The 27,821-nt window shown below is 43.5% G+C and overlaps 1 protein-coding gene across 1 annotated transcript in view; it reads left to right on the plus strand.

Annotated features, from left to right (window-relative positions):
* Positions 1–27,821, plus strand: part of SH3YL1 (SH3 and SYLF domain containing 1) — a 269,051-nt gene that overhangs the window by 85,156 nt on the left and 156,074 nt on the right. The window contains exon 4 of the mRNA XM_082251297.1: positions 15,219–15,283. Within this exon, the coding sequence (XP_082107423.1) occupies positions 15,219–15,283 (65 nt within the window). The remainder of the gene's footprint in view (positions 1–15,218; positions 15,284–27,821) is intronic.

The following is a 27,821-nucleotide window of genomic DNA, read 5'->3' on the forward strand; positions in this document are numbered from 1 at the left end:
CAACACATTTCTCTGCTCCCTCCCTGCATCAGCATCTTCCTTGTCGTCATATGTTTACTGCTGCACACCCGATTGGCTCCTTATTCAGCCCCTCCCTCTCCAAGGTTGATTGCTATTGTGTTGCATATTACAAACGGTGGACAGCAAAAAAAATTCAAGCACCTAAACTAGTTGCATTTATTAATACTTGTAAAATTTTTGTTATGATTTTTTAACTGCATTATCTGGTGATTTTGTTTAAATCAACTTTCAGGTTTGCCCAATGATATAACAAATCTGCCAAAAAAAAAAAAAACAAATCTGCCAACTTCTGTGTTTTTTGGCAAGGAGGTTGGTTTGCCATATAGCAGATGGAATTTTATTTTTTTAATGCCTTCACTCTGAGCATAGGCATATAGCATACCTAGGCCCCTTCTGCTCAGATTCCCTGCTGATCAGATCAAAACAAACGGATAACAGGTCCATGTCCGGTCAGTTTGTATAGCGCAGACAAGGACAGCAGAGAGGGGAATGTATACCACCTAGGACTTCCCATAGGTGTAGCCAAGTCTTTTTTTTTTCCCCTAGTGTCCTAATCCTGTAGGGGGCACTATAACCTCATGGTTCTGAATATAGAGCCCTGTGTCCATCAATGAACTCAGAGAAATGGATTTTACGGTAAGTACAAAAATCCTGTTTTTTTTTAGGTGGGGGGGGGGGGGATATTTTACATGCTGTTCAAAGTTTCATGATCTGCCAGCTGAATATCCACAGTAAAGAAAAGTCCTTATAATAGTTTAATTGAATATAACAAAAGGTGAAACACAATTATTGTGCAGCATTACTGAATAGGCTGCACAGCCTTTATATGTAATGAGTAAATATACCCATTTTATTGTACATATACAGCATTTACAATATACACTGATCAGCCATAATAATATGTCCACCCAACTTATTTTCAGTCTTTTTGCTGCCAAAACTGCACTGACCCATCGAGGCATTGACTCAAAGTAATATCCAAATGAATGGCAGGACACAAGGTTTCACAGCAGAACATTGCCCAAAACATAGCATGTTCAGCTTGCCTTATTCCCATAGGGCATCCTGGTGCCATCTCTTCCCAATGTAAACAACGCACAAACACCTGGCCATCCACATGATAGAAAAGAAAAACATGATTCATCAGACCTTCCATTGCTCTGTAGTCAAGTTCTGATGCTCTAGTGCCCAGTTTTTTGGGCAGTAGACAAAGGTCAGCATGGGCACCCATCCATTTTCAGATGCCACCCATATCCCATCCACCTTCAGATGCCAGTGTAATGAGATAATTAATGTTATTCATTTTACCTGTCAGTGGTCATAATGTCATAGCTGATCAGTATACCTATAAACAATATAAACCCAGATTGAAAAAATAATTGACCTTAATCTGATCACAATCAAATTGTTAAAAGACTGATCAAGATTGTACAATATATTTACTTTAAGAAAGCAATAACCAAAACATTTTTCGACACAGCTCCTGTTAATTCAGTTGATGAATCCCTCTGCCTCGTCTTGCAGTGTGCAGGCTGATGAAAAGTTGGAGTTGTGCTTTAAAGGAAATACAAAAAGTAAATAGCATATAGGCTTCCATTGTTGACCTCTCCTGAAAATACTTGTTGCCTCAGGGACTCAGAAATTATTTAGTCCAAAGGAGAGCTTTCAAATGCCTGTAAAGTTTCTCATGTACGATACCAAGGTCATGGAATAGCTAGTGCTAGTTGGTCACATTCAACTGGACCTGGCTTACCACTCATCCAAGTACCTTCCATAGCTTAAATGAGTGTTGGGAACATACACCACGTTTATGTCCATATGAGCAACTCGGACACTTTAATTGAATCCCAGTGGTGTCCTGAAATGTGTCAAGGCAGATGTTGATTATCATGACAGTAGGTGTGAAATGTGATGTGTAAAGTAATGGTGCTATATAAATGCCTGAAATAAATTTGAAAACACCCTGTTTTAATTGATATAATCCTATCCCCATGGTGCCTTTTAAATCTGGAACATATGTTAAGGGTTTGAGTTACATGGCCAAAAGTGCGAATTGCTGTCAAGTTGCTGAGTAAAGATGTGAAAATGGCAGTATATGGGAGTTCCCAAGGTCCTTTTGTTCTAGAACAGGGGTGTCAAACTCACTTTCATCAAAGGGCCGCATAAGCAGTATGATTACCCTCAAAGGGCCAGTTGTATCTAAGGTGCGCTACATACAGAGTGCAGAGTTCATGAGCGCATTAGATACAGAGTGTAGGGTTTAGGGGTGCACTATGCACAGTGTGCAACCCAACCCCCCCCCCAAGGTTTCTTGCCTCTCTCTCTCTCTCTCTCTCCTACCTGGCTCTAGTACCTACCTTTATAGGCAGCTCTGCCTTGCCTTTCAAAGAGGTTGTTCTCTCTCTCTCTCTCAGCTTCTGGAGATCTGTCCCTGCCATTAGTGTGTGCAGTGATCTGTCACTTCCGGGAGCTGCTGTGTTTGCAAGTGACAGCGGGGAGCGGAGGGCCAGAGCCGGAGGTGGTAGAATGGATAAAAAAAAATGTTATCAGTTGAAGCACTAACTGAACACATGGTGGACTTTACAGGCACATCATGAGATAGATTAGGACACAACTATATATATATATAAAAATAAACGTTTATTAAGTTTATGGTTAAAATAGTTCACAGAACATGATGAACCTCGACCAGACATAAAGGGGTCCAAAATGTCCTACATTTGTATAAAAGTGGACATGACTCAAAAATGGTCATGAAACACAACAATACACATCAAACAATATGTAGCTGTGAGAAGACGTGTGCTTAACCACTTAATCCTCAGAAGATTTTACCCCTTCCTGACCAGGGCCTATTTTGCGATTCGGCACTGCGTGAATTTAACGGATAATTGCGCAGTCGTGCGACGCTGTACCTAAACGAATTTGACGTCCTTTTTTTCTCACAAACAGAGCTTTCTTTTGGTGGTATTTGATCACCTGTGCGATTTTTTGATCATGCGCTATAAACAAAAAAATAGCGACAATTTTGAAAAAATAAAAATATTTTTCACATTTTTTTATATGAAATTCCCCCCAAAAGAAATGTAAAAATCAAAATTTTTTAACATTTTTGGCCAATTTGTTTTCTGCTACATATGCTTGGTAAAAAAATCACAATAAGCGTATTTTGATTGGTTTGCGCAAAAGTTATTGCGTTTACTAACTAAGGGAAAGATTTTTGTTGTTTTAACGAGTAATGATGGCGATCTGCGATTTTTTTTTTGCGGGACTGCGACATTGCGGCGGACAGATCGGACCCTTGACTGACATTTTTGACACTTTTGGGGGTACCAGTGACATTACTACAGTAATCAGTGCTATACATATGCACTGTTACTGTAAAAATGACACTGGCAGGGAAGGGGTTAACTTTATTGGGGAAGGAGGGGTTAAGTATGTCCCTAGGGGCGTGTTTCTAACTGTGATTGGACATGGCTACTGGTGTAAGAACAGAGATCAACAGTCCTACATAGTAGAACCGTATGATCTCCATTTTTACACAGGGGAGAATGACAGGCGGCTTTTTTTACATTAGCCGCCTGCCTTTCTCCCTTCACGGCGGACGATCGCGAGTGACCGGCGGACATCGGGTCCGCCGGTCACACACGCGGACTTGTTAGAGAACGAGCCGGGGCGGGAGCGCACCTTCGGGGGCTCACAGGCTAGTGACGTACCGATATGTCACTTTGCCTGGCCGGGGCTGACCGCCGCAGTATATGTACTTGCAGCGGTCGGCAAGCGGTTAAAGGTCAACGCATTTCGCGGTAAGCTTCATCAGGACCAGAAACAGACAAGAGTATTCATAAAATAAACAAAAAAGAAATATTAGTAAATAATACAATGTTATATAATCCGCAATACAACAAAAATACAGCAAAGTATACATGTATGCATATATTATTCCAGTATTAGACCAACCTTCTCCAAGCAGCGCAAGGCAAAATTGGCTTTGGCCAGACACAGGGAATAATTAGGGCCTGGGATACCGAAGAAAGTTCTACGCTATCATAGGGTAAGAAAGTGTGATATATATATATATATAATGTGAATGGGAAGGGGGTGCGCTGATCTGTGAAAAAGCTGCTACTGAAAATGTGAAATATATGAAGTAATATGTGGATGCGCTATTTCTAAATAAATATAATTAAATAATTATAATGAATGATATATGCAATTCGTGATAATGAGATATTCAACAATATCCAATGAATAAATAATTGCAAATATGTGAAAACAAAACACAAACAATGAGTGATTTTAATCAGTCCAAAATGAAAAGTCTTCCTTCAAAATGGTGATGTTGTGATGCAAAATACAAGTGTGAAGGAATCCAACCAAATCAACAGTGACTGTGATATCCCTCCACTTGGTGAATTTCCTCCTTACCCGGCGGAAAAAAGGTAAGAGCAATAAGTGAATCCAATTATTCCACAATCGCTTATTATGTGCAATCCATCTCCAATATTGTGATAAGACACCAGTGTGTAAAGGTAATGGCCTCTTACCAGAATAAGGACCTTTTATGCTTGAAAAACACTGGTATAGAGATGGCGCTATTCCCTCCTCTTCTGGATAAGGTGAACGGCTTTCCCAATTAATCCAGCAAAGATATATTAATCCTTGTTAGGTCTGCCCATACATCCTCCAATCAGATTGTTTGTACTTCCTGACAACGAAGAGACCTGAAAATATTTCTATAAAGGTGAAGAGTCCAATCACAGAAGATTCTGGAAGATAAAACCTGGAAACAAGGCACTAAGAGCGTCCAACTTCTTCTTACTGCATGCAGACCAGAGCTGAGCAAAGAGGCTTTTTCTGTCTGTCTGGATTCCAGGAAAAGGAGGAGGTCACTCACCCCCTACTTCCTCCTTCTTCTCCTCCTCCTTTTCCTGGAATCCAGACGGAGTGCCCCGATAAGAGCTGTGTTTGTGTTCTCTAATCAGACAATATTCCCGCCATTTCTCATATAAGAATGAATACTCTGTAATCCAATCCGTCCCCATAGATTAAACAGAGAGCGAGGCAGAATCTGACAATAGATTCTCTCCCCTCCCCTCTCTATCTACCGTCGGATAGTGCATCCGACAAACTGCGCTTGTCAGTGTCGTCACCTCCAGCACAGCTGAATAATTTTGCGGCAAAGAAACAAAGCCATAGCCCGCCCAATAGAATTTCGATCCTGCTATGACGCTGCGCACATGCGCAGATTGTCAGGCAGAATCCGACGATTCTTCCCGCAGTCTCCCGTCGAAAAATGCACCTGACGGAATGCGCATACGCAATAATTATGTCAACCCCAGCTGAGCGGAGCAGTCAGCTGGAGTGATGTCATTTACCGCGCATTCGCAGTCCGTCAGATGCATTCTTCGACGGGAGGCATTATCAGACGCTACACCAGCGGGTGTAAAATGGTCCGCGCTGGTCAATGACATCACCGGAAGCTGCGTCATTGGGCGCTTAGCTTGGTGTGTGTTCCAAAGAGACGGCGCACACAACCGGATGCGCCGTATTCAGGGAAGTGACGACCATATCAACCACCCAGCCACTGAAAAGACAGTGGGAGGGAAACGGCAGAAGGAGGTCCCTCCCAAAAGCAGGCAGGAATACACCCCCAAAGGGAGGAGAGACCCGCCTGTGGAAACACATATGTCCGCCCAAATAGCCAAGGACACCCAGCGCCCAGGAGAGGTGACAGTACAACACAGGAATCCAACATGTAACAAGTTCCATAATGTAATAATCAATAATATACAATTATGCTTGTAAATATGAAGCATGTACATGGTGGACAATACATCACATTATGCGACAAAAAACAGGTACATAGGAAAGATGACAAGCGGGGGGACAATAATTCAATTTGTTTCCTCAATATAACATATATTAAAGTATCATATACTCGGAGGACAAAATTAAGTGGTCACTATAGTTTAAAAAACCCAATTGAGGGAAATAAGTTCCAGATCCGGAGAGGACAAGGTAGAATGGAGTTTTACCATGTGTCGGCTGGAGAACTGGGTGCGAGGACCACTTGATAAGAACCGGAGGGCGAGATTCAGCCCGCGGGCCTTGTGTTTGACATGTGTGTTCTAGAATGTTACTTAAAGGCTAAGTTCACCTTTAGGGCCAGTTCACACCACATGCAATCCAGTGCATTTTTTTTCTGCATCAAAAACGCATGTAAAGTAGGTTATATTGTTTTCAATGGCATAGTTCATATGAGTGCAGTCAGTTCCAGTGCGTTCCAGTTCCAGAAAAAATAGTAGAACACGCTGCATATTTTCTGCACTAAACTGTACTGGAATGTTGAAAAATGCACGCAAAAACACACCGGAATGTACCTAAACATACCAAAAACGCACTGGAAGTATCAATGGACTGCGAAGGCACTGATCATCACATTTGAAGTCCGTCTGCCATGATCAGGGCCGATGCCACCATCGGGCGGCTAAGGGGGTCAGGATGGTGGGGTCAAATCCGAATCCTCAGCCATTTTTTAGGGATTCGGATTTTTAATTGTGCTGCTGACATGTGACATACAAGCTGATCACTTCCACAACCACCGTGATGTGCATCCCCCCCCCTGTGTCCCCCGCTGTTTACCAGGTTCCTCTGTTCCACCTGCGGGCTGTCAATCAACAGGTCCTGAGCTGTCAATCAACAGGATCAGTGCCCGGTGAAGCGGCTGATTGAACACATTCTTTGTTCTATCAGCAACAGTGGAGTACAGTAAATGGGAGACATCAAGGGTCTAATACACCCCGTATGTCTCATAAAGAGTGTAACGGATCAACTTGCCCCCCCCCCCCCCGACTGGGTACCTCCATTGACGGATGCTCCTAGTGCTTCTCGAGGACTCCAAGCACTCCACCAGACACCATAACCACCGTAGACCCCACAAACCGCCACAGCTTGGTTGTAGTCTCGCCGTCTCCTACCCATCCTGGACCTGCAATAAGGCTCCAAGTTCCAGTGGGTGAACCTCTCTTTCCCCAGAGAGTGAAGCAGGAACAGGAACATGCTCTTACAATAGCTTAGTGATTATCCAAGGGAGCATAGCAATCCCTTATAGCAGATTGCTCCAATAAGAGATAGGACTCTAGATTGAGGGTGAAGTAGAACTCAAGGTTTAATGGTACAGCTGCTCTTTTATACAGTTTTAACTCACAAGGTTACCGCCCAGGTGGACCTTCTGGGGAACAGGACATGAAATTCACAATCAAATAAAAACAGAGTTTTACACTCAGTCTCTCCCATACAGTGTACACAATCCCTCCCCTCTGCCTGATTACATTATCATATGCAGAGAAAATTGTATACAGAAACAGAATTAACCTGAACTAATTATCTAGCCACCTGGACAGAACAATGTGAGGCCATTAACATTTAATAATGAAACAGACAGACTTAACACAATCCGCATTCCACCTCAATAGATAGACAATAGGACAAGACTGCCAATGACAGTCTGTCCGTCTCCTACGTTGAAGTACATGGAATACACCTCTACTTATTGCTATGATTATTTAGGTGTCATAGACCTCATGGCAACAGGCTATAGGTCTCACAGTGTAAAGTGGGTTTAAATCTTAATATTTCTTGAGCGAAATTGTTGATAAATATTACTCTCCCATTTGAAGTTATCCAAACCATTTTTTTCAGTGTCCCTTAAGTATCTGTCTTTCACTCCCAGTGATGGTGAGTACCGTCACATATCTTCCTCCCAAAGGTAGACTAACCAGGTATGAGACCTCCAATCGATCTGTGCCTGAGTTAGTCAGGTAACAAGTCCCAACGAGTCAATCTATCATGGCAAATTCCTTGACAAAGTTCCACATAGTTTGTAAGTTTGTCCAGGCAGGTCGCATGGAGCTCTCATAGCCAATCAGTCTGTGGAAGCCAGACAGGGCTTCTTTGTCACCTTATGTCCCTAATAGACACTGGGTGACATAGACATAAGAGGGGCCTAGGGGGCTGAGAGAGAGATTTTCCAACCTCTCTAAGGTAGGTTGTGTTCCATTGGCCCTCCCAATGTCTGCACCCACCAAGTACCCCAAGCAAATTGTCCGGAAAACAGCTTTACTCAGCCAGCCAACCTCTGCCTCTCTCGTAGAACATATCCACCGCTGGGGAAAAGCATGGACTTGCTCTTCTCCTTGAAGTCCTTTCAGCGAGAGAAGACCGGGTGGTGGGGCTCACTTTGTCAGGTTGTTGGAGATCTGGGCTTTCTGTCCAGCATCCCTGAGGTATACAAGTGAAGACTGTAGTCCCATCCACTACCACAGGAACTCCATCTTTTGTACGTTGAGGGAAGAGGCCAGCAGCACTCTGCTCTGTTGCCAGCTCTTCTGCTGGGTTGGGGTCGGCGAATACTACCCCCAGGACCTTGTTGGAGGTCTGCTGTAGAGAGGAGGGATCGCCTACCTCCTCCTCCTGGTATTCCTGCAGAGTAGGTTGGGGATCTGGACCGGCCGTCCAGCATCCCTTTTGGTCTGGTGCAGAGACCGCAGTCCCATCTGCACAATTGGTGTCAGGGCTGCTGTCTCCCTGTGGTTGGGGAGAAGGATTAGTTGTCGCCTCTCCCTGGAAGGTTCACTGCCGATGGGGAGGAAGAACGACACCTTCGGCTCCCTGTGACTCTGTCTGGCACTGGGGAGTAGAACCGACTGTCTCTATTCCTGGTAACTCCTGCTGTAGCTGGGAATCTGGGCCGGCTGCGCAGCCTCCCTGTACGGCTGGTAGGGAGACCTCAGTCCCATCTCCACCTGCCACCAGTGGGTCTTCCCAGTACCACTCTATAATGTCTCTCCAACTGAAGGGTTGTAGGTCTGGATCTGCCAGCCAGCACTCCGGCTCTGCTTGCAGTGTAGATTGGGGCGGAATTGAGTGGAGCAGGCGATGGTAGTCCTGCTCCAGTTCCCACTTCCTTCTGACCAGATGAATCAGGTCTGACCCCAGGTCGCCCGCTCTGGGGAGATCCAGTAGGGTTTCCCTGGTGTCGTGGATGTCCCAGAGCCGACACTCTGCTGGACATCCAAAAAGGCATTGCTCTCCTCAAAGGCCTCCCACAGTAAGCCCGGGCCATTATAGTCCTCACCTTCCGGCATATTGTCGTCAGCCATCCAGTGGCCTCCGCTGCACATCCTCTAAAGCCTCATACCACAGTTCATTTTGAGTGGCATCTCTCCAGTCCAGTATGCCTTCCTCTAATACAGGCCCATCCTGTTAGGCCAAGTGTTGCTGCAACCTCCAGAGAAACTCCTCCTCATATGGGGACGCTGCACAGGTGTTAGCTCGCTCCATAACGTTACCAGCGTCTCCGAGAGCTGCTTCTCCCCACACTAGGACGCCATCCCACCGCTTGCCACCAATGTAACGGAGCAACTGCCCCCCCCGACTGTGTACCTCCATTGACGGATGCTCCTAGTGCTTCCTGAGGACTCCAAGCACTCCACCAGACACCATAACCACCGCAGACCCCACAAACCGCCACAGCTTGGTTGGGGTCTCGCCGTCTCCTACCCACCCTGGACCTATGACAAGGCTCCAGGTTCCAGTGGGTGAACCTCTCTTTCTCCAGAGAGGGAAGCAGGAACAGGAACAAGTTCTTACAAGAGCTTAGTGATTATCCAAGGGAGTATGAAGAGCATAGCAATCCCTTGTAGCAGATTCCCCCAATAAGAGACAGGACTCTAGATTGAGGGTGAAGTAGAACTCAAGGTTTAATGGTACAGCTGCTCTTTCATACAGTTTTCCTCCGCAAGGTTACAGCCCAGGTGGACCTTGTGGGGAACAGGACATGAAATTCACAATTCAATAAAAACAGAGTTTTACACTCAGTAACTCCCATACAGTGTACACAATCCCTCCCCTCTGCATGATTACATTATCATATGTAGATGAAATTCTATACAGAAACGGAATTAACCTGAACTAATTATCTAGCCACCTGGACAGAACAATATGAGGCCATTAACATTTAACAATGAAACAGACAGACTTAACACAATCCACATCCCACCTCAATAGATAGACAATAGGACAAGACTGCCAATGACAGTCTGTCCGTCTCCTACATTGAAGTACAGGACATACACATCTACATATTGCAATGATTATTTAGGTGTCATAGACCTCATGGCAACAGGCTATAGGTCTCACAATGTAAAGTGGGAATAAATCTTCATATTTCTTGAGAGATATTGTTGATAAATATTACTCTCCCATTTGAAGCTATCCAAACCATTTTTTCAGTGTCCCTTAAGTATCTGTCTTTCACTCCCAGTGATGGTGAGTATTGTCACAAAGAGTACCTGTCACCTATATGATATTACATAGGGGGCTTTTGGTCCTCTATGTGAAAGCAATAAAGTCATGTAAAAAAATTAATAAATAAGTAAAAGTTTTAAACATTTAAAGAAAAAAAACTAGAGCCCTCACATACACAAACACGTGAGTTAGGGCTCCTACATAGGAAAACAGTGATTGCCCTACATTTGTTATATATCACTGCGCACATTGGTGTTAGAGTAAAAATTTTAGCACCAGAACTCCTGCGTAATTCTAAACTGATGACCTGCAAGGGCTTTTAAAGCGTTGCCTATGAAAAAAATAAAGGGCACTGAAGTTTTTGACAGTTTCACGGGTGCAGGCAGGTATATGGTTTGACATGCTCGGTATCTATTTACTCGGCACAACCTCATCTTTTAATATTTACCAAAACATTGGGTAATAAATTGCATCTATGTGCCTAAAAATCAACTTTAGTGTATTTATTATCGAAATTTTGAGTTTCATAAATTGATGAAAAAATGTCATGTAGGGATGGTCCAAACACTCCCCTGTTCCGTTCGCAGCAGAACTCCTGAACAGGCGAAATGTTCTAACCCAAACTGCGAACCCCATTGAAGTCTATGGGAGCTGAACAGGAAAAATCAAAAGTTCCCATTTTGAAGGTTTAAATGCAAGTATTTGAACATACAAGTGATATGGGGTCTGGGTATTGCCCTGGGGGACATGGATCAATAAAAAAAATAAAAAAATTGTAAAAACTATCCTTTTTTCAGGAGCAGTGATTAAAATGATGCATAAAGTGCAACAATAAAAAATAAAAATTCCTTTAAATGTAGTGCCTGGGCGGTCCCCTTAATGTGCCTGTAAAGTAGGGCATCTGTAGCATGTAAAGATCTTGCTACAGCAAAAATTACTTTTATAAAAAAAAAATCTCTTTTAAAATCCTGGTTACAATTGCCGACTCCTGGTTATTAGAAATTTAAAGAAAAAATGACATGCCCCACCAGTCCTCACCAGGCCCACTCCACGCCAAAATGTAAAAAAAATCCGTTGTGGAGTCCCCCCCAAAATCCATACTAGATCCTTATCCGGGCATGCAGCCTGGCAGGTCAGGAAAGGGGAGGGGATGAGCGAGCGCCCCTCTCCTGAACCACAATAGGCTCAACATGGGGGGGTGCTCTGGGGTAACCTGGGGCGGGGGGTCTCTTCCGGACTGGGCTGTGGTTGTCAGGGTATGTGGGTGGGGGGGCTTATTGGAATCTGGAAGCTCCCTTTCCCAAAGGGGGCCCCCAGATTCCGCCCCCCGCTCCCTATGTAAATGGGTATTGGGTACCATCATACCCATACCCATTCCCCAAAAAAGTGTACAAGAATTCAATTTTATTCAAAAACAAAAATTAAAAAAATAGTGTCCCCCAATGTAAATACACCGTAAATCATGCTGCCCGCCGCACCCACCGACCCGAAAAAAGAAAAGGGAAAAAAAAAGCTCCGCTTTCGTTGAACGCTTCCCGCGGTATGCCTATTCGTGGTTTGACAGTTCTTATGTAAGGAATGGGCGGGGCCATGCCGGTGACATCATAAACTGGTGCATGCTGGATCGATGATGTCACTGATGTGGCCCCGCCCATTCCCTATATAAAAACTGTGAAACTGTGAATGGGCAGACCACGGAAAGTGTTCAACAAGAGCGGAGCTTTTTTTTTTCTGGTGCGGCGGGCAGCGTGATTGCCAATTGAGTCACATCAGGGGACATTATTTTTATATTTTTGAATGAAGGACTCGTCAAAAACTGTCTCGTGTGTTCAGATTTTTTTGTGCACTTTTTTGATGAATGGGTAGGGGTTTGATGTACCCGATACCCATTCACTTAGGGAGGGGGCTGGGATCTGGGGGCCCACTTATTAAAGGGGGCTTCCAGATTCTGATAAGCCCCCACCCACAGACCCTGACAACCATAGCCCAGGGTTGTCTGGAAGAGACCCTTGTCCCTCAGAGCAGAGCCCCCCCTGCTGCCCTAGAGCACCCCCCCATGTTGAGGGCATGTGGCCTGGTTTGGTTTATGAAGAGGGGGGGGGCGCTCGCTCACTCATCCTCTCCCCTTTCCTGACCTGCCAGACTGCGAGACCGGATAAGGGTCCGGTTTAGATTTTGGGGCACCCCACGTTAAGTTTTTTTTCTTTTTTTTAATAATTAATATATACAGTGGGTACGGAAAGTATTCAGACCCCCTTAAATTTTTCACTCTTTGTTATATTGCAGCCATTTGCTAAAATCATTTAAGTTCATTCTTCTTCCTCATGAATGTACACACAGCTCCCCATATTGATGGAAAAACACCGAATTGTTGACATTGTTGCAGATTTATTAAAAAAGAAAAACTGAAATATCACATGGTCCTAAGTATTCAGACCCTTTGCTGTGACACTCATATATTTAACTCAGGTGCTTTCCATTTCTTCTGATCATCCTTGAGATGGTTCTACACCTTCATTTGAGTCCAGCTGTGTTTGATTATACTGATTGGACTTGATTAGGAAAGCCACACACCTGTCTATATAAGACCTTCCAGATCACAATGCATGTCAGAGAAAATGAGAATCATGAGGTCAAAGGAACTGCCTGAAGAGCTCAGAGACAGAATTGTGGCAAGGCACAGATCTGGCCAAGGTTACAAAAAGATTTCTGCTGCACTTAAGGTTCCTAAGAGCACAGTGGCCTCCATAATCCTCAAATGGAAGACGTTTGGGACGACCAGAACCCTTCCTAGAGCTGGCCGTCCGGCCAAACTGAGCTATCGGGGGAGAAGAGCCTTGGTGAGAGAGGTAAAGAAGAACCCAAAGATCACTGTGGCTGAGCTCCAGAGATGCAGTCAGGAGATGGGAGAAAGTTGTAGAAAGTCAACCATCACTGCAGCCCTCCACCAGTCGGGGCTTTATGGCAGAGTGGCCCGACGGAAGCCTCTCCTCAGTGTAAGACACACGAAAGCCCGCATGGAGTTTGCTAAAAAACACCTGAAGGACTCTAAGATGGTGAGAAATAAGATTCTCTGGTCTGATGAGACCAAAATAGAACTTTTTGGCCTTAATTCTAAGTGGTATGTGTGGAGAAAACCAGGCACTGCTCATCACCTGTCCAATACAGTCCCAACAGTGAAGCATGGTGGTGGCAGCATCATGCTGTGGGGGTGTTTTTCAGCTGCAGGGACAGGACGACTGGTTGCAATCGAGGGAAAGATGAATGCAGTCAAGTACAGGGATATCCTGGACAAAAACCTTCTCCAGAGTGCTCTGGACCTCAGACTGGGCCGAAGGTTTACCTTCCAACAAGACAATGACCCTAAGCACACAGCTAAAATAACGAAGGAGTAGCTTCACAACAACTCCGTGACTGTTCTTGAATGGCCCAGCCAGAGCCCTGACTTAAACCCAATTGAGCATCTCTGGAGAGACCTAAAAATGGCTGTCCACCAACATTTACCATCCAACCTGACAGAACTGGAGAGGATCTGCAAGGAGGAATGGCAGAGGATCCCCAAATCCAGGTGTGAAAGACTTGTTGCATCTTTCCCAAAAAGACTCCTGGCTGTATTAGATCAAAAGGGGGCTTCTACTAAATACTGAGCAAAGGGTCTGAATACTTAGGACCATGTGATATTTCAGTTTTTCTTTTTTAATAAATCTGCAACAATGTCAACAATTCTGTGTTTTTCTGTCAGTATGGGGTGCTATGTGTACATTCATGAGGAAGAAGAATGAACTTAAATGATTTTAGCAAATGGCTGCAATATAACAAAGAGTGAAAAATTTAAGGGGGTCTGAATACTTTCCGTACCCACTGTATATTTTTTTTTCTAATAGCCAGGAGTCGACAATTGTAACCATGGGTCATTTTAAATGGGATCTGACTTGCCTTTTTTTTTTTTTCTTTAGAAATGTCATTTTAGCTGTAGCAAGATATATACATGCTACAGATGCGCCACTTTACAGGCACATTATTTCGAGGATTTTTTTTTCTTAACCAGCGAGGAAACCCATTGACAGCTGACGACTCATCGGTTGTTAAGGAGGCCGCGGCCGGCTTCCCGGCCCTGCTCCTTAACAACCACCTTATACTGCGCCCTGATTAGGCAAAGCTTTGTCCAATCAGGGCTCAGCATTGCAGGGTGTTCATCGGGGTAAATTCAGATGTTCGGCAAAGGACCGAACAGGCAAATGTTCGGCCCGAACTCATGCTGGGCCCGGACCAGTCACCCATTCCTAATGTCATTGGAACTTCCAAAATTTTATTTTCTAGGGTGTCTGCTTTCTGAAAATATATAACATTTTGGGAGTGTTAAGTAATCTTCAAACATAAATCGATTTTTAAACAAAAAATTAAAAAAATGATTCCAGGACTCAAGTGGTTCAAATACCAGTCCTCCAATCCCTAACGCTGTGTCCTCTCTTCTGCCTTGCACAGCATGGGGGTTTTAGTTTGTCTCCCCTGCCCATTGCCTGTAGTCAATGAGGGGAAGCAGGGAATTCACACCCCTCTTGCACCGGCCCTGGTCACGGTGGCCGATGAGACTTGTAGTATATTTATTCACAGATCTCAGTGAATGAATGACATAGCCATGTGAGCAAGCCATGCACAGCCACACCAGTTTTAAATGTGACAAAGGCTGTGGGGGAGAGGAACCCCTGTCTGCTGTCACAATGGGGAGGAGAAAGTGCTGGAGAATGTTACATGTTACACCTTACATATGGGTTCAAAATGTGAACTTATTTTTTAAACCTTTTACTTTAAATGTATTTTTCTCTGAAGAACTATGTTGCTGGTCTTGATTCATATTTGACTAACTCAATCTCTTTTTACACTAGGATGGTCTGCTCCTTCTGCTATTGGCATAGCTGGACTTGGTGGGGGGTTTGAAATTGGAATAGAAGTAAGTACCAAAGTGATCACATAATGACTTTAAAATTGAGATGTTTTATTTTCCACTCACATACTGTACTTGTTTGTGCACCTATGTTTAATGTTCCTCTTTAAAATTTAATCTGTTAAAACGTGTGGGTAACTCAGAAGTGTCTAAATAGTATTTGGCACATTATGCTACCAATTTTCTGTTTACAGTCATCCCGCTGTTAGTTTCTGGAACTTCCAACATTTTCCACCATGTGGGATATGGGCCAGGATGTGCAATATTAGCACAGGATGGTGATGGTGACAGGAGACTCAATTGATGGTGACAGGAGGATGACTGAAGACTCCAGTAAAGCTTACAGTGGGATGACTGTGGACTCCAGTTATGGTGACAGGAGGATGACTGGAGACTCCAGTGATGGTAACAGGAGGATGACTGGAATCTCTAGTGATGCTGACAGGAGGATAACTGGACACACCTTTGATAGTGACAGGAAGATGAATGTAGACTCCAGTGACTGTGACAGAAAGATGACTGGAGACTCCAGTGATGGTGACAGGAGGATGACTGAAGACTTCAGTAAAGCTTACAGGAGGATGACTGGAGACTCCAGTGATGGTGACAGGAGGATGACTGGAGACTCCAGTGATGCTGGCAGAATGATTGACTGGAAACTTTACTAATGCTTACAGGAGAATAACTGTAGACACCAGTGATGCTGACAAGGGTATGACCGGTTCCTCCTGAAGCCTACTATTCAATGGCTGCATTCGTTTAATGCAGGTTTCCCTAAAATGTATTGATATATGAGCATTTGTGAAGATTTGTAGAACAGAGGTCATCTAAAATAGAGTTGGTATGAATGATTTTTCCTTCTTTTTTTTTTTTAAACCTATCAGTAGTACCAAAAAACTAAAAGTATTTTGGTTCAGTGGGGTTGATTTACTAAAACTAGAGAGTGCAGCGCTTCATAGTATCCAATCAGCCTCCAGTTTTTTTTTTTTTGTCAAAGCTTAATTAAACAAGATGAAGTTAGAAGCTGTTTGGCTACTATGCACAACTGCACCAGATTTTGCACTCTCCAGTTTTAGTAAATCAACCTCTTTGTTTCACCAAAGACATAAACTAATGTAACACTAACTGTAGACGTACATTAATAATCAATACTTCCTTCTCTGTTCTATATTGGATTTTGTTTGCATATATTCTTATATATGTATATTCTTTTAGCCATGTGTGGTGTCTCAAGTGTGTCAATGTTCCTTGTAACAGAGTGAGACTTACTCCATGTCCCTAACATCACATTTGTGACAAACACAGTGGGTGGAATGATGAAGTTCCCTTGGCATGTCATATATTGTATAGTAAGAAAGTAATTTACACAACTGGCAAATGTAGGATGGTATAAGTCTAGGCTCTGTCTGTGGGATCGTGCAGGAATAGCACTTGTCATGTGCCTGTGTCTCTAATGAAGTGACACGCCGCTTACTGAGTTTTTTTTTTTAGCCATTCAGTCTAACCACACTGTTAGTAAAACCGTGGAATTGACAGGAAAGAGATCAAAAGTTAAATGATCTAGGTCTGAATTGTTTAAAGGTTAATGTGAGGCATATGCGGCATGCAGATTAAATTCAAAGGCAACTGTGTTTAATTTCACAAAACATACCTAAAGTCCAATGGGGCCATATGAAACAGATCAGGCCTTCCGGTGGTTAACTGTTTTTCAATTGGATCAATGATGGTGGACACTTCTAAAGCCTGTACACAGAGTATAAATCATGCATAGATACAGTGTACATGACATGTACCACCTTTTACAGTTAGTAAGCCACTAAACATTTATGAATTCTGTTGATGTGTCAGGGTTTTACTGTTCCCACGTTGCCCCACGGATAACAACATGAAGTAAACTGTCACAAACTGGATGAATTCAGCTGGAGTAAATGCTTAAAATATGTTTAAGTGGAAGTTGCCTTTAGTAAAAACTTCATGTTAAAATTATCAGTAGATTCAGAAATATTCTGTAGATAGTTGAGACTATTTCCAAATCTCATCTCTCCATGTATATATTTAAAATATGAAATACTGCTTCACTTACCAATAGAGAGGCCTAAGATGGCACCTGCTCTGGGAAAACAAGGTAAGAAAATCCTACAATTTGGGGCATAGACTTCTATAAAAACAGGACAGATATTGTAAGCCTTCTTCGCTTTATCCTGTAATTTCTCTTCCCCATTCTCCCCTTGTCCATTCACAGAACATTTTTTATGACACATAGTGTGTCAGTAGATATCGATGTGTAACATGATGTGTGGCTCCTTCCACTCACTGCTGAGACTCTGCTGCTCAGTAGTTGATGGTGGTGGATGGTGATTGGCAGGCCAGGCGAGCAGAGCCACCCCAGTATGCAAGAACCCTGCACCAAACTACCATCCTCACCTGTGGCAGAACTACTAGGGTCGCAGCAGTCGCACTTGCCACTGGGCCCATTTGTTCCGCCACTGTGAGGGGGCCTATTCGTTCCACCACTGTGGGGTGGGGGGGGGCGGCCGCTGCTGCCCGCCCGCCCCCTCCCCACCTTTCCTACTTAGAGCCAGCAAAAGATGGAAATACACTTACTGCAGCTGAGGGGAGGCTCTGGCTGAGCACTGTCACTGTGGACCACCCCGCCTATCCTCTCTGCCCATAGCTTCAGAGAGAGAAGCCATGTCGGGAGGCGGAAACTAAAAGGAGAAAGTCAGCTGACCTGGGGCACGTGTAGGAAGGAATCAACTAACACAGTGAGCGAGCGAGCAAGTAATTACCAGTGCCACTGATCTCATCCTCGCCACCACCACCACTGTCACTGGTCTCATCCCTATCCCCCCACCACCACTGCCACTGATCTCATCCTTATCCCCCAACCACCACTGATCTCCTCTCTATTCCCCCCACCACCACTGGTGTCATCCGTTACCCCCCCACCACCACTGCCAGTGATTTCATCCCTATCCCCCCACCAGTGATCTCATCCCTATCCCCCCCACCATCACTGCCACTGGTCTCATCCCTATTACCCCCACCACCACTGCCACTGGTCTCATCCCTACGACTACCTCCACCACCGATCTCATCCCTATCCCCCCACCACTACTCTCATCTCATCACCATAGCCACTGGTGTCATCCTTATCCCACCACAGCCACTGATTTGATCCCTATCCCACCACGGCCACTGCCGCTGATGTCATCTCTATCCCACCACCGCCGCTGATTTCATCCCCATCCCACCACCGCCGCTGAGGTCATCCCCATACCACCACCGCCACTGATGTCATCCCCATCCCACCGCCGCCACTGGTGTCATCCATATCCCACCACCGCTACTGGTGTCATCCCCATCCCACCACCGCTACTGGTGTCATCCCCATCCCACCACTGATGTAATCCCCATCCCACCACTGCCACTGGTGTCATCCCCATCCCACCACTGATGTAATCCTTATCCCACAACCAACCAATGCCACTGATGTCATACCTATCCCACCACCACCACTGCCACAGTTACGATAAGTTTAAATCAGAAATGTTTTACTGTTTTATATAGTGAAAAAATAATAGTATCAAAATCATGCTTTTTCGAGGGGGGCCTTCATGGTTTCTTGCACCAGGGCCCTGAGGGTTCTAGTTATGCCTCTGATCCTCACCCAACGTCATGAGCTCAAAAGCCTCCTTTGCAACACATCAAAGGTCAGCCTGGAAACAGAGCACTGAGCACAAAGCTCCTCCCTTGTTTAGCCCGTTTAGCCCTACGGGCTAAACAAAATAAATCAAATTCCTCTATCCACGCTAACCACATGGAAGGACAAATCTCCTCTATTGGCTATTTTATTCTGACAACCACAACTGTCAGAATACCCAGTGCCTGCATCTGATTGGATCCAGGCCCTGTTCAGCTTACAAAAGGGCCTGGTATGGATTGAGGCGACACCCCCCCCCCCCCCCCCTTCACGCTGTTTTTTTTTTCACAAATTGTTTTCATTGCCGGCAATGTTTTTTTTTTTTTTGTTGCATTCAGCTGTCAGCGGGGAACCCGCTGACAGCTGATGAGTCATTGATTGTTAAGGACGCAGTGGCCGGCCCACTCCTTAACAACCAGCTAATGTTAAAGACACTGATGGCTGGTGGCTACAAAAATTTGTTTCTGAACTGCTGCTTTGGAAATTCGCAGTTAAATTGGAGGGGAAATTCGCACCAGACATGTGTGAATCTTGCATAAAACATCTACCAAAGAGCAAAATATCAGTTTTGGGTGGACTGGCTCTGTAAATAAGAAGAATTAGAGACTTTGCCCAAAAAAGCCAAACACATTTCAAACCCATTTTTCGGTTTGGGTGTGAATATGTAAGGGATGTTAGGGAAGCTCTGATCTATGGGAGTACAATCTTCATTTTAACTAATACTTTTTTTTTAATTTCTTGTGTTTTCAGTTCTGTCTGACATTTTGCCTTGTGTGGAAGCACAGATGTAAAAATAGATGTATAATAGAAGAAAATAAAAATGTGCCAGTAATGAAGCCAATTGATCTTTTGATACATATCTCACGAGCCTCTAATCATTGAATGGAAATCCAGGTGGGGTTAATTAGAGTAAATATCTTCCATAGTACCGCAGGCAGACTTCTGGCTGAGTAACTTGGATTAGACATCAGCTGCTGGAAACACAGCGGAGCAGTGCACTTATATTTTCCGATTTCTCCAGGAGCGACACAATTCTTCCTCAGAATTTTCCACGGACATTGAATTGTCACTTTGTTAATTCACCCATGTTTATTTGATCTCTTTAGTGGTAACTATTCATCATTTCTATAAGGAGGAAACTACATGGGGGGGTCCTCTTTCATCTACTGTTCTCTGGTACATCTTTTGCATATCTTATGCCACTCGTTGTGCTCTCAGGATATAGCTTTTTAAATACTATCTCTGTTATTAGTATTGGGTATTTTTTGATAGCTGGAAGTCATTTCTGTGGTTGATAAAAAAAAAAAGAGCAATAGAAAGCCTGAAACCCTTTTTTAAATGCTGCTGGCAGTCTCTAATCCTGGCCATGTCCTCAAAAGCCAAGCAGTTGGTTATATGCTTCAGACATGCAACCAGCACTGGAGATAGCCTGGGGCAGTATCCCCTTTAAAAAAGTGACTTTCTTTTAGCTCTTTTGCTATGCTTTGATATCCATCCTAGCAAGGTTGATAATAGCCTTTTAATCCCAACTAAGTAGAAAAGCCTATTAGTTGGCAACATGCTGTAGAGAAAGTCTCTCTGCAGAGGTTTGACACGCCCCTGCTAAATGAGAATATAGGTCTACAATTACCAAAGCGTATACTCCCTGCTAATTGGAAAGTTTCTGCTCTGACTCAGCATGGAGCTTGTTCGATCTTTGCAGTGAGGTCACTGCTTCTACACAGAGAGTAAGGTTCCTTCTCTTACACATTATAGCAGGGGACAGGCTTTTTTTACTCAAGCTGTGGCTGCTTTCTAAACAAAGACTTTGTAAGATTTTGAACACCTTTTTGTTTTGATGCACCTGGAATATATTTAGGTGATTTAGGAGTATTTGGAAAAAAGGTAGTCTATTATATTATATTTAAATGTGATTAGCTGCTGTATTTGTAAATCTTTCATAAGCAACATTGCACAGTTATTTTAATTTAAAACTACATTTCTGCATCATTTATGAAGGGGCACAAGACCAGTAGTTATTCATACACAATTGGGTTATACATCCACCCTCAGGAGGCAAACAAAAAAAGCTGTTGATTAACAGGTATAACTCTTCCCGCTCTCTTCATGCTTTAGATGGGTTAATCCTCAGGCCATACCAACACTTTACTATTTTGAAGGATGGCAGAGCCTGCCTGTAATGTGAACTTTAGGCATTGGGCTCTGATTATGGCACTAACTAGTCCTTCAGCTACTACTAGTTAGCCATAGAGTGTTTTACAGGTCCAGAGCTGTGACACAGCCTCTGGTGTGACCCGGGCTCTGAGGACTTCCTGGTAAATATGCCCAGGAATGGGGTGGACATACCCTGCATTATGACTTTTGGGCATTGAGCACTACTTGTGGTGCTTCCTTGTCCCTTATGTACTGTGTTAGCTGCAGAGTGGTCTGTATTTCCCACATCGTGGTAAGTCTCTGAGGACTTCCCAGTCTTATGTATGCAGAGTATTCAAAACTATTACTTCTGCTACTATTAAGTGCTACAATTTTCCCCTTTTTCTGTTGGTTTTACATAGAAGGTTAACCAGTTCTACACATTCTGTTCCTGCCTTTTTCAGGGAAGGTTAACATGATCTACACATTCTGTTCCTGCCTATTTCAGTGTGAGGCAGAATTTCCCTCCATTGCTGTAATTGCAAAGGACATGTGGTTTTTGTGACGGTGGCGGGTATCAGACCCCTGGCCTTCTCATCCACCTCGTGACCAAAGACCAAGCAATCTCACACCCTGCCGTCACTTGCGTAACAATGCCACTCTCATCTGCACCCGGCACACAGATTGTCCAGCTTGCGGGACCACAATCTAGATGCCAGCAGACTGAAAGCGATTGTCACCGGGCTAATTAAACAATTAACCCTTTCTCTTCCACCACTTCTACGTTATAATGAGCCTAGAGGACGCTCGTGATTTTACAAATATCAATTATGACGTTAGAATAACCGTCTGTAACACACACTGTCACCTCCGACAAGAATGTTTCAGATAGGTTAGCCTAAAGAGTAGCGCACTTTCAGGAGGCAGGTTCTTTTGGGTCAAGTTGCATTTAAGAGCTTAGAGACGAAGTTAACACTTTTCAAAATAAGGTTTAATTATAAGAAAGGTTAAAATTGGTGCGAATAAAAAATATTTACAGAAAAATGGGTTACAAAGAAATAGAGACAATACAGCAATTTAGAAATATGAATATAAAGAGTGAAAATACTTGCATTAAAACGTTCCTGGTATTAACTTAGTTTTAGAAGCTGAACAGGTATGATTGGTTCCCCTTGGGCGATGTTATGGCTTCGATGGTAGGATGAGAACTGAGCTCTCTATCAGTTCCTGTCATTTTCTCTGACCCTCCAGGGGGTGTCACCAGTAGTACTTGGCCAATAGGCTCTGAGTCTATAAACTGCTAAGGGACCTCCCGGTTTGTCAGATTAATAAAAGCACTCATATCTTGAGTATGAAACGGTTACATGCTTGAAACCGATATTTTATGGTCTGGTTTTGAATGTCCTATATTTAGACACTAAACATGGGTTATCTCGGAATAACCTCTGACCTGTTAGGCATCTGATCGCTAGCTTGTCTTTCCTAGGCATGAAGGTGTTCAAGTTTGATCTTAATTCGATCGGTATTTTATCTGGCATTGAAATATATTTTTTCTAGAGACATATCTTGCTTGGGTATAACGTTAGTAAGTTTTGTGGTTAACTGTGTCATTTTCAAATGACCTAGGAGCCATATGCTGTGTTCAGATTACCAATTAGCTCTAAGGACAAGGAGACGGAATGTCTGTGCGGTCAATCTGCTTGTGTATATTAAAGGTGTGAAAAATGTCAGCTGTGCAGGAACCTGGCATTCAGTGACCCAGGGGGTCATTAACACTGCCAAAAGGCTGGGGGGATGAGGCTGGTAGGAATGACCATTTCAACACTGTCAACTAAGCTCGCAACACAAGATGGATGCTTGCGACAGCGTTTGAACGAAATGGCAGCCTGACACGCTAGGGTGCCAACGCACGATACCATTACAGTTTTCACTTCAGTTACTCCTTGCTACCGCCTTCACCAACCCAGTCACCTCTGGCCATGAACCTCCCCTGCTCTCAGCAGCTGGTTTGTGATGCTTTAATGGAAAACAGTATTAAACCCAAATTAGAAAATGTATATATTTTTAACTTGTCAATCCTTTGATGTGGTGGCTGCATTAGTTTTCTTGTTTAGGTTTTTTCCCTCTGTTTTACCTGGTGATCCAGCTAGTAACACACTCCGTGTATTGAGTGGCTCACTCTGGATGAAGGAGAACACGGGGCGCATTTGGACAGGAGTAATGTCAGCCAGGAGGAGGGGAGTGTTAGATGTACAGTACTGTGCAAGAGTTTTAGGTAGGTATGAAAAAATGCTGTAAATTAGGAATGCTTTCAGAAATATAGGTGTTAATAGTTTATTTTTATCAATTAACAAAATGGAAAGTAAATGAACAGAAAATAAATTCAAATAAATCAATATTTGCTGTGACCACCTTTTGCCTTCAAAACAGCTTCAATTCTTCTAGATACACTTGCACACAGTTTTTGAAGGAACTCGGGAGATAGGTTGTGCCAAACATGCTGGAGGACTAACCACAGATCTTCTCTGAATATAGACAACCTCAAATCATTCTGTCTTCATGTAATCCCAGACAGACATCAACAGACGTTTATGCGGAGATCAGGGTTCTGAGTGAGCCAAACCATCACTTTTAGGACTCCTTGTTCTTCTTTACACTGAAGATAGTTCTTAATGATATTGGCTGCATGATTGGAGTCATTGTCCTGCTGCAGAACAAATTTGGGGCCAATCACATGCCTCCCTAATGGTATAGAATGCTAGATATATCTCTTATTCCGAAACCCGACAAAGACCCATCTTTCTGTGCAAATTATCACCCTATATCTTTGATTGGGGTGGATCTAAAAATCTATGCCAGAGTTTTAGCAAATAGGCTGCAGTTGGTAATGCCAGAGTTGATCCTTTTGGATCAGGTGGGGTTTGTTGGGGGTCGGGAGGTAAGAGATAACACTTTAAAGACTCTTCTTCTGATGGATTATGCGTGTTCCCACAATATTCCAATGTGCCTTCTTACGGTGGATGCCGAAAAGGCATTTGACCGGGTAGATTGGCAATTTCTTCGGCTGACTTTGCAACAGATTGGGTTGGGATCTCATATGATATCAAGGATTATGGCTTTGTACTCCTTTCCCTCTGCAAGAATTTGAATTAATGGTTCGTTATCTACCTCATTTAGGATTCCTAATGGGACACGGCAGGGGTGCCCCCTCTCTCCTCTTTTGTATGTACTGACAATGGAGCACTTAGCCGTAGCTCTACGGAATAACCCCTCTATATGTGGGGTTACAACTGGTCCTATTCATTCAAAATTGGCTGTTTATGCGGATGACCTATTGTTGTTTGTTACTCGCCCCCATAATTCACTACCTGCAATTATACAGGAGTTTGGGAGAATGAGCAACGTTAAAGTTAATTTTATTAAATCTGAACTTCTAAATGTGCCTTTATCTATAAGTACCCTACAGCAGCTTTCGTCTTCTTTCCCATTTAAGACAAATTCTACTTCGGTTCATTATTTAGGGATTATCCTCCCCACTAAGGCATCTGAGCTTTTTGCAGTAAATTTTGAGCCCTTATTTTGTAAAACCCAAACAGATCTGTTGTCCTACTCTAATAAAAGACTTTCCTGGTTTGGAAGGATAAACGTTTTGAAGATGGATGTTCTTCCATGCTTTTTATACCTGTTTCGGACGATCCCCATTTCTATTCCATCTGCATATTTCATTAAACTTTGTTGATTGTTTTCTCGGTTTATATAGAACTCAAGCCGACCTAGATTACAATATGAGATCCTGTCCCTCCCAAAAGATAAGGGGGGTGCTGGAGCACCTGACCCTTCTCTTTATTACAAAGCGGCAGTGTTGACACGAATAGTAGATTGATTCCATGGCTTATCATCTAAGCTATGGGTTCAATTGGAGCAATATATCAACCCCTATGACTTACGAGCTATGCCCTGGGTGCCAGCAACTCACCGAGGAGATTTATCTCTATTTGCTGGAATGACACGTCATACCTTACGGATTTGGGACAATGTGGTGGAATCTGGTTAAATTTCTAAGATTCGGGCACCAATGTCACCATTCTTTGGGACCCCAGAATTTCCGGCGGCTGTTAAGAGTACACGATTTGGCCCATGGAATAAGAGGGATCATTGTCGCGTGGCCCAATTATTACAAGCAGATCCTACATTATTATTGACTGACCCCTCAACTCAAAAATTCTCTCAAAAGATGACAGCATGGATGTGGAGACAACAAGTTCTTTCATACCTACGTACTTTTTCTTCCCTGGCAGATGTCCGAGGGGAACCATCGGAACTTGAGGGTATGCTTCTTCATACAGACCCTCCTAGGCATGTACTCTCTTCTTTATATGGATTACTGATTAAGGCCTTTCGCCCGGAGTTCCCTTCCTACACTAGGGTGTGGGAATGGGAACTCGGGCATGCTTTTCCCCTTTGGACTGGCATAAGTGCTTTGTTCTAACCCTTGGATTTTCTGTGGATATTAGGATTCAAGAAAAGGGGTTTAAACTACTAACCAGATGGTATCAATGCCCGGCTACTATCAAATATATAGATTCTACATCGTCCGATGTATGTTGGAGATGTTCCTCAGATAGGGGCACAATGCTACATAAATGGTGGCACTGCCCCCAAATCCTGAAGTTATGGGAAAATGTTTTTGCTTTGCACTGCAGGTTGACAGAGACCACAATGACTCCTTCCCCTGAGATAGCTCTCTTATCCTTGATACCGGGACCTCTCAGGTTGGTTAAGTAATCCTACGCCATTTTTTGGCTGCTATGAGAAATGTGATCCCTAGTTATTGGAGATAATCAGTAGTGCCCTCTTCTGAGGGAGTTGGCGGTAGAGGTGGATAAAATTAAAGCCTTGGAACGTTTACTTGCGCAAGAACTTGATGATTTGGAATGTTTTGCGAATACATGGTCCGTGTGGGCTGAGTTTCGGGATTCAGCTGAGTTTGTTAAATGTGCCACTGATATATCGTCATAGCGGAGTGCATACTTTCTGTGCGTATTTTCTGTGTTTTTGTGTTTTTTTTGTGCTTGTTGTGTTTATTTTTCTTTTTTTTTTTTCTTTTTCCCCCTGTTCAGTTGACTTCAAGTCATTAAGCCAACTAAGACATTTTGACGTATTTGTAAATCAGGATTAAGTGATATATTCAGGGGAGCATTTAGTTATGGGATTATAATCATGATATGAGTTGGTCTTACTAACAATATATTAAGGTTTTGTAAGATAAAGTACTCTGTGTAGCCATAATGTTTGTTGGATATTAAATGTTTGATATCTATATTTCTAACATTAACTTGAAATACTTGGTATCATGTTAAGTGGTATTAAGTAAGATGGTTCTGGAGAGAATTTCTGTTTTCCCTTTTTCTTGTGTACACTTGTATTTTCTAATAAAATAAGATTGAAAAGAATGCTAGATAATTATCTACCTGTATTTCTCAGCATTGAGGACACAATTGATCCTGACCAAATCTCCAACTCCATTTGCAGAAATACAGCCCCAGGCTTGCAAGGAATCGTCACCATGCTTCACTGTTGCCTACAGAGACTTATTATTGTACCCTCCTGAACAAACTGCCTTTTGCTACAGCTAGATATTTAACCTTTTGACTCCTTAGTCCGGAGCACCTGTTGCTATTTTTCTGCACCCCCGTTCCTATGTTTTCTTGCATAGGACATGGAAACAAGACTATGCCACTCAACTATGCATGAAAACATAGGAACTGGAGTGCAAAAAAATGGCAGCAGGTGCTCTGGACTTATGAATCTACATAAGAGTTCTTGGTTGGATGGTAGCTTCATTCAAGACATTCCCTTATGCTCAACTCCACTCTAGACTCCTAAAACTCTATATTCTGTTTAAGTGGAAAAAGAAGGTGCAATCTGTGGTGTGGCAGGGTGACCCTGTGTCACTGGGTAAAATGGTGGTTTTCTTAAGAATTTCTAAGAAGCAAGTACACTAAGGGCACAGGTGTGTGCTGGCTTCACATGAGAGCCAGAGATAGAGCTCAGAGCCCCACCCTCCAGAGGGGGTCTGTGTGTGAAGGGAGCCGTGAGAGGTGCTGGTGTGTACCATGGTGTCCAGCTCAGGACAGGCCATGGCCTGAAATAGAGTCCATGAGGGACAGAGCAGCTAGGAAACTCTAGCGAGAGTTCATGAGGGACGCAACAGCTAGGAAGCTGTAAGAAAGACGCAGAGCTAGGGTGCAGCATCTGTGCATAAACACTAGGACGTGTTTCATGGTCAGAAGGACCAAAAAGGTACTAATGTTCAGGAAGAACCCTGAAAAGGCACTCAGAGCAGTAAAATTGCCACAAGAGAGCCAGGAGGCTGTATGTTATGTTTGATTCATAGTTATGGTGAGAACCCCCTGCGTGGGAAGACATACCTGTATGAACTTTGACTTTCTTTAAAATAAAAGTGGGCAGGCAAGCCCTGAAAACGATATCTGGCATGGAATAAACTCACTGTTTTGGTAAGAAACCCCAACCTGTCACACTAGGCAAATTGATATACCTGGTTATCTTTGGCCTGGTGGCTCTGGAATTCAGCTCTGGAGCCAGGGCGATTCCTTCTTTCATTAAAGTGTTACTAAACCCACAATAGTAAAATCAGTCTGTATATGCAGTAAAGCGTGCTTGTTATACTCACTGTGGAACCTGAGG

This window comes from Pelophylax lessonae, assembly GCF_965119305.1.
Source record: "Pelophylax lessonae genome assembly, chromosome: 3".
Classification (NCBI taxonomy): Eukaryota; Metazoa; Chordata; class Amphibia; order Anura; family Ranidae; genus Pelophylax; species Pelophylax lessonae.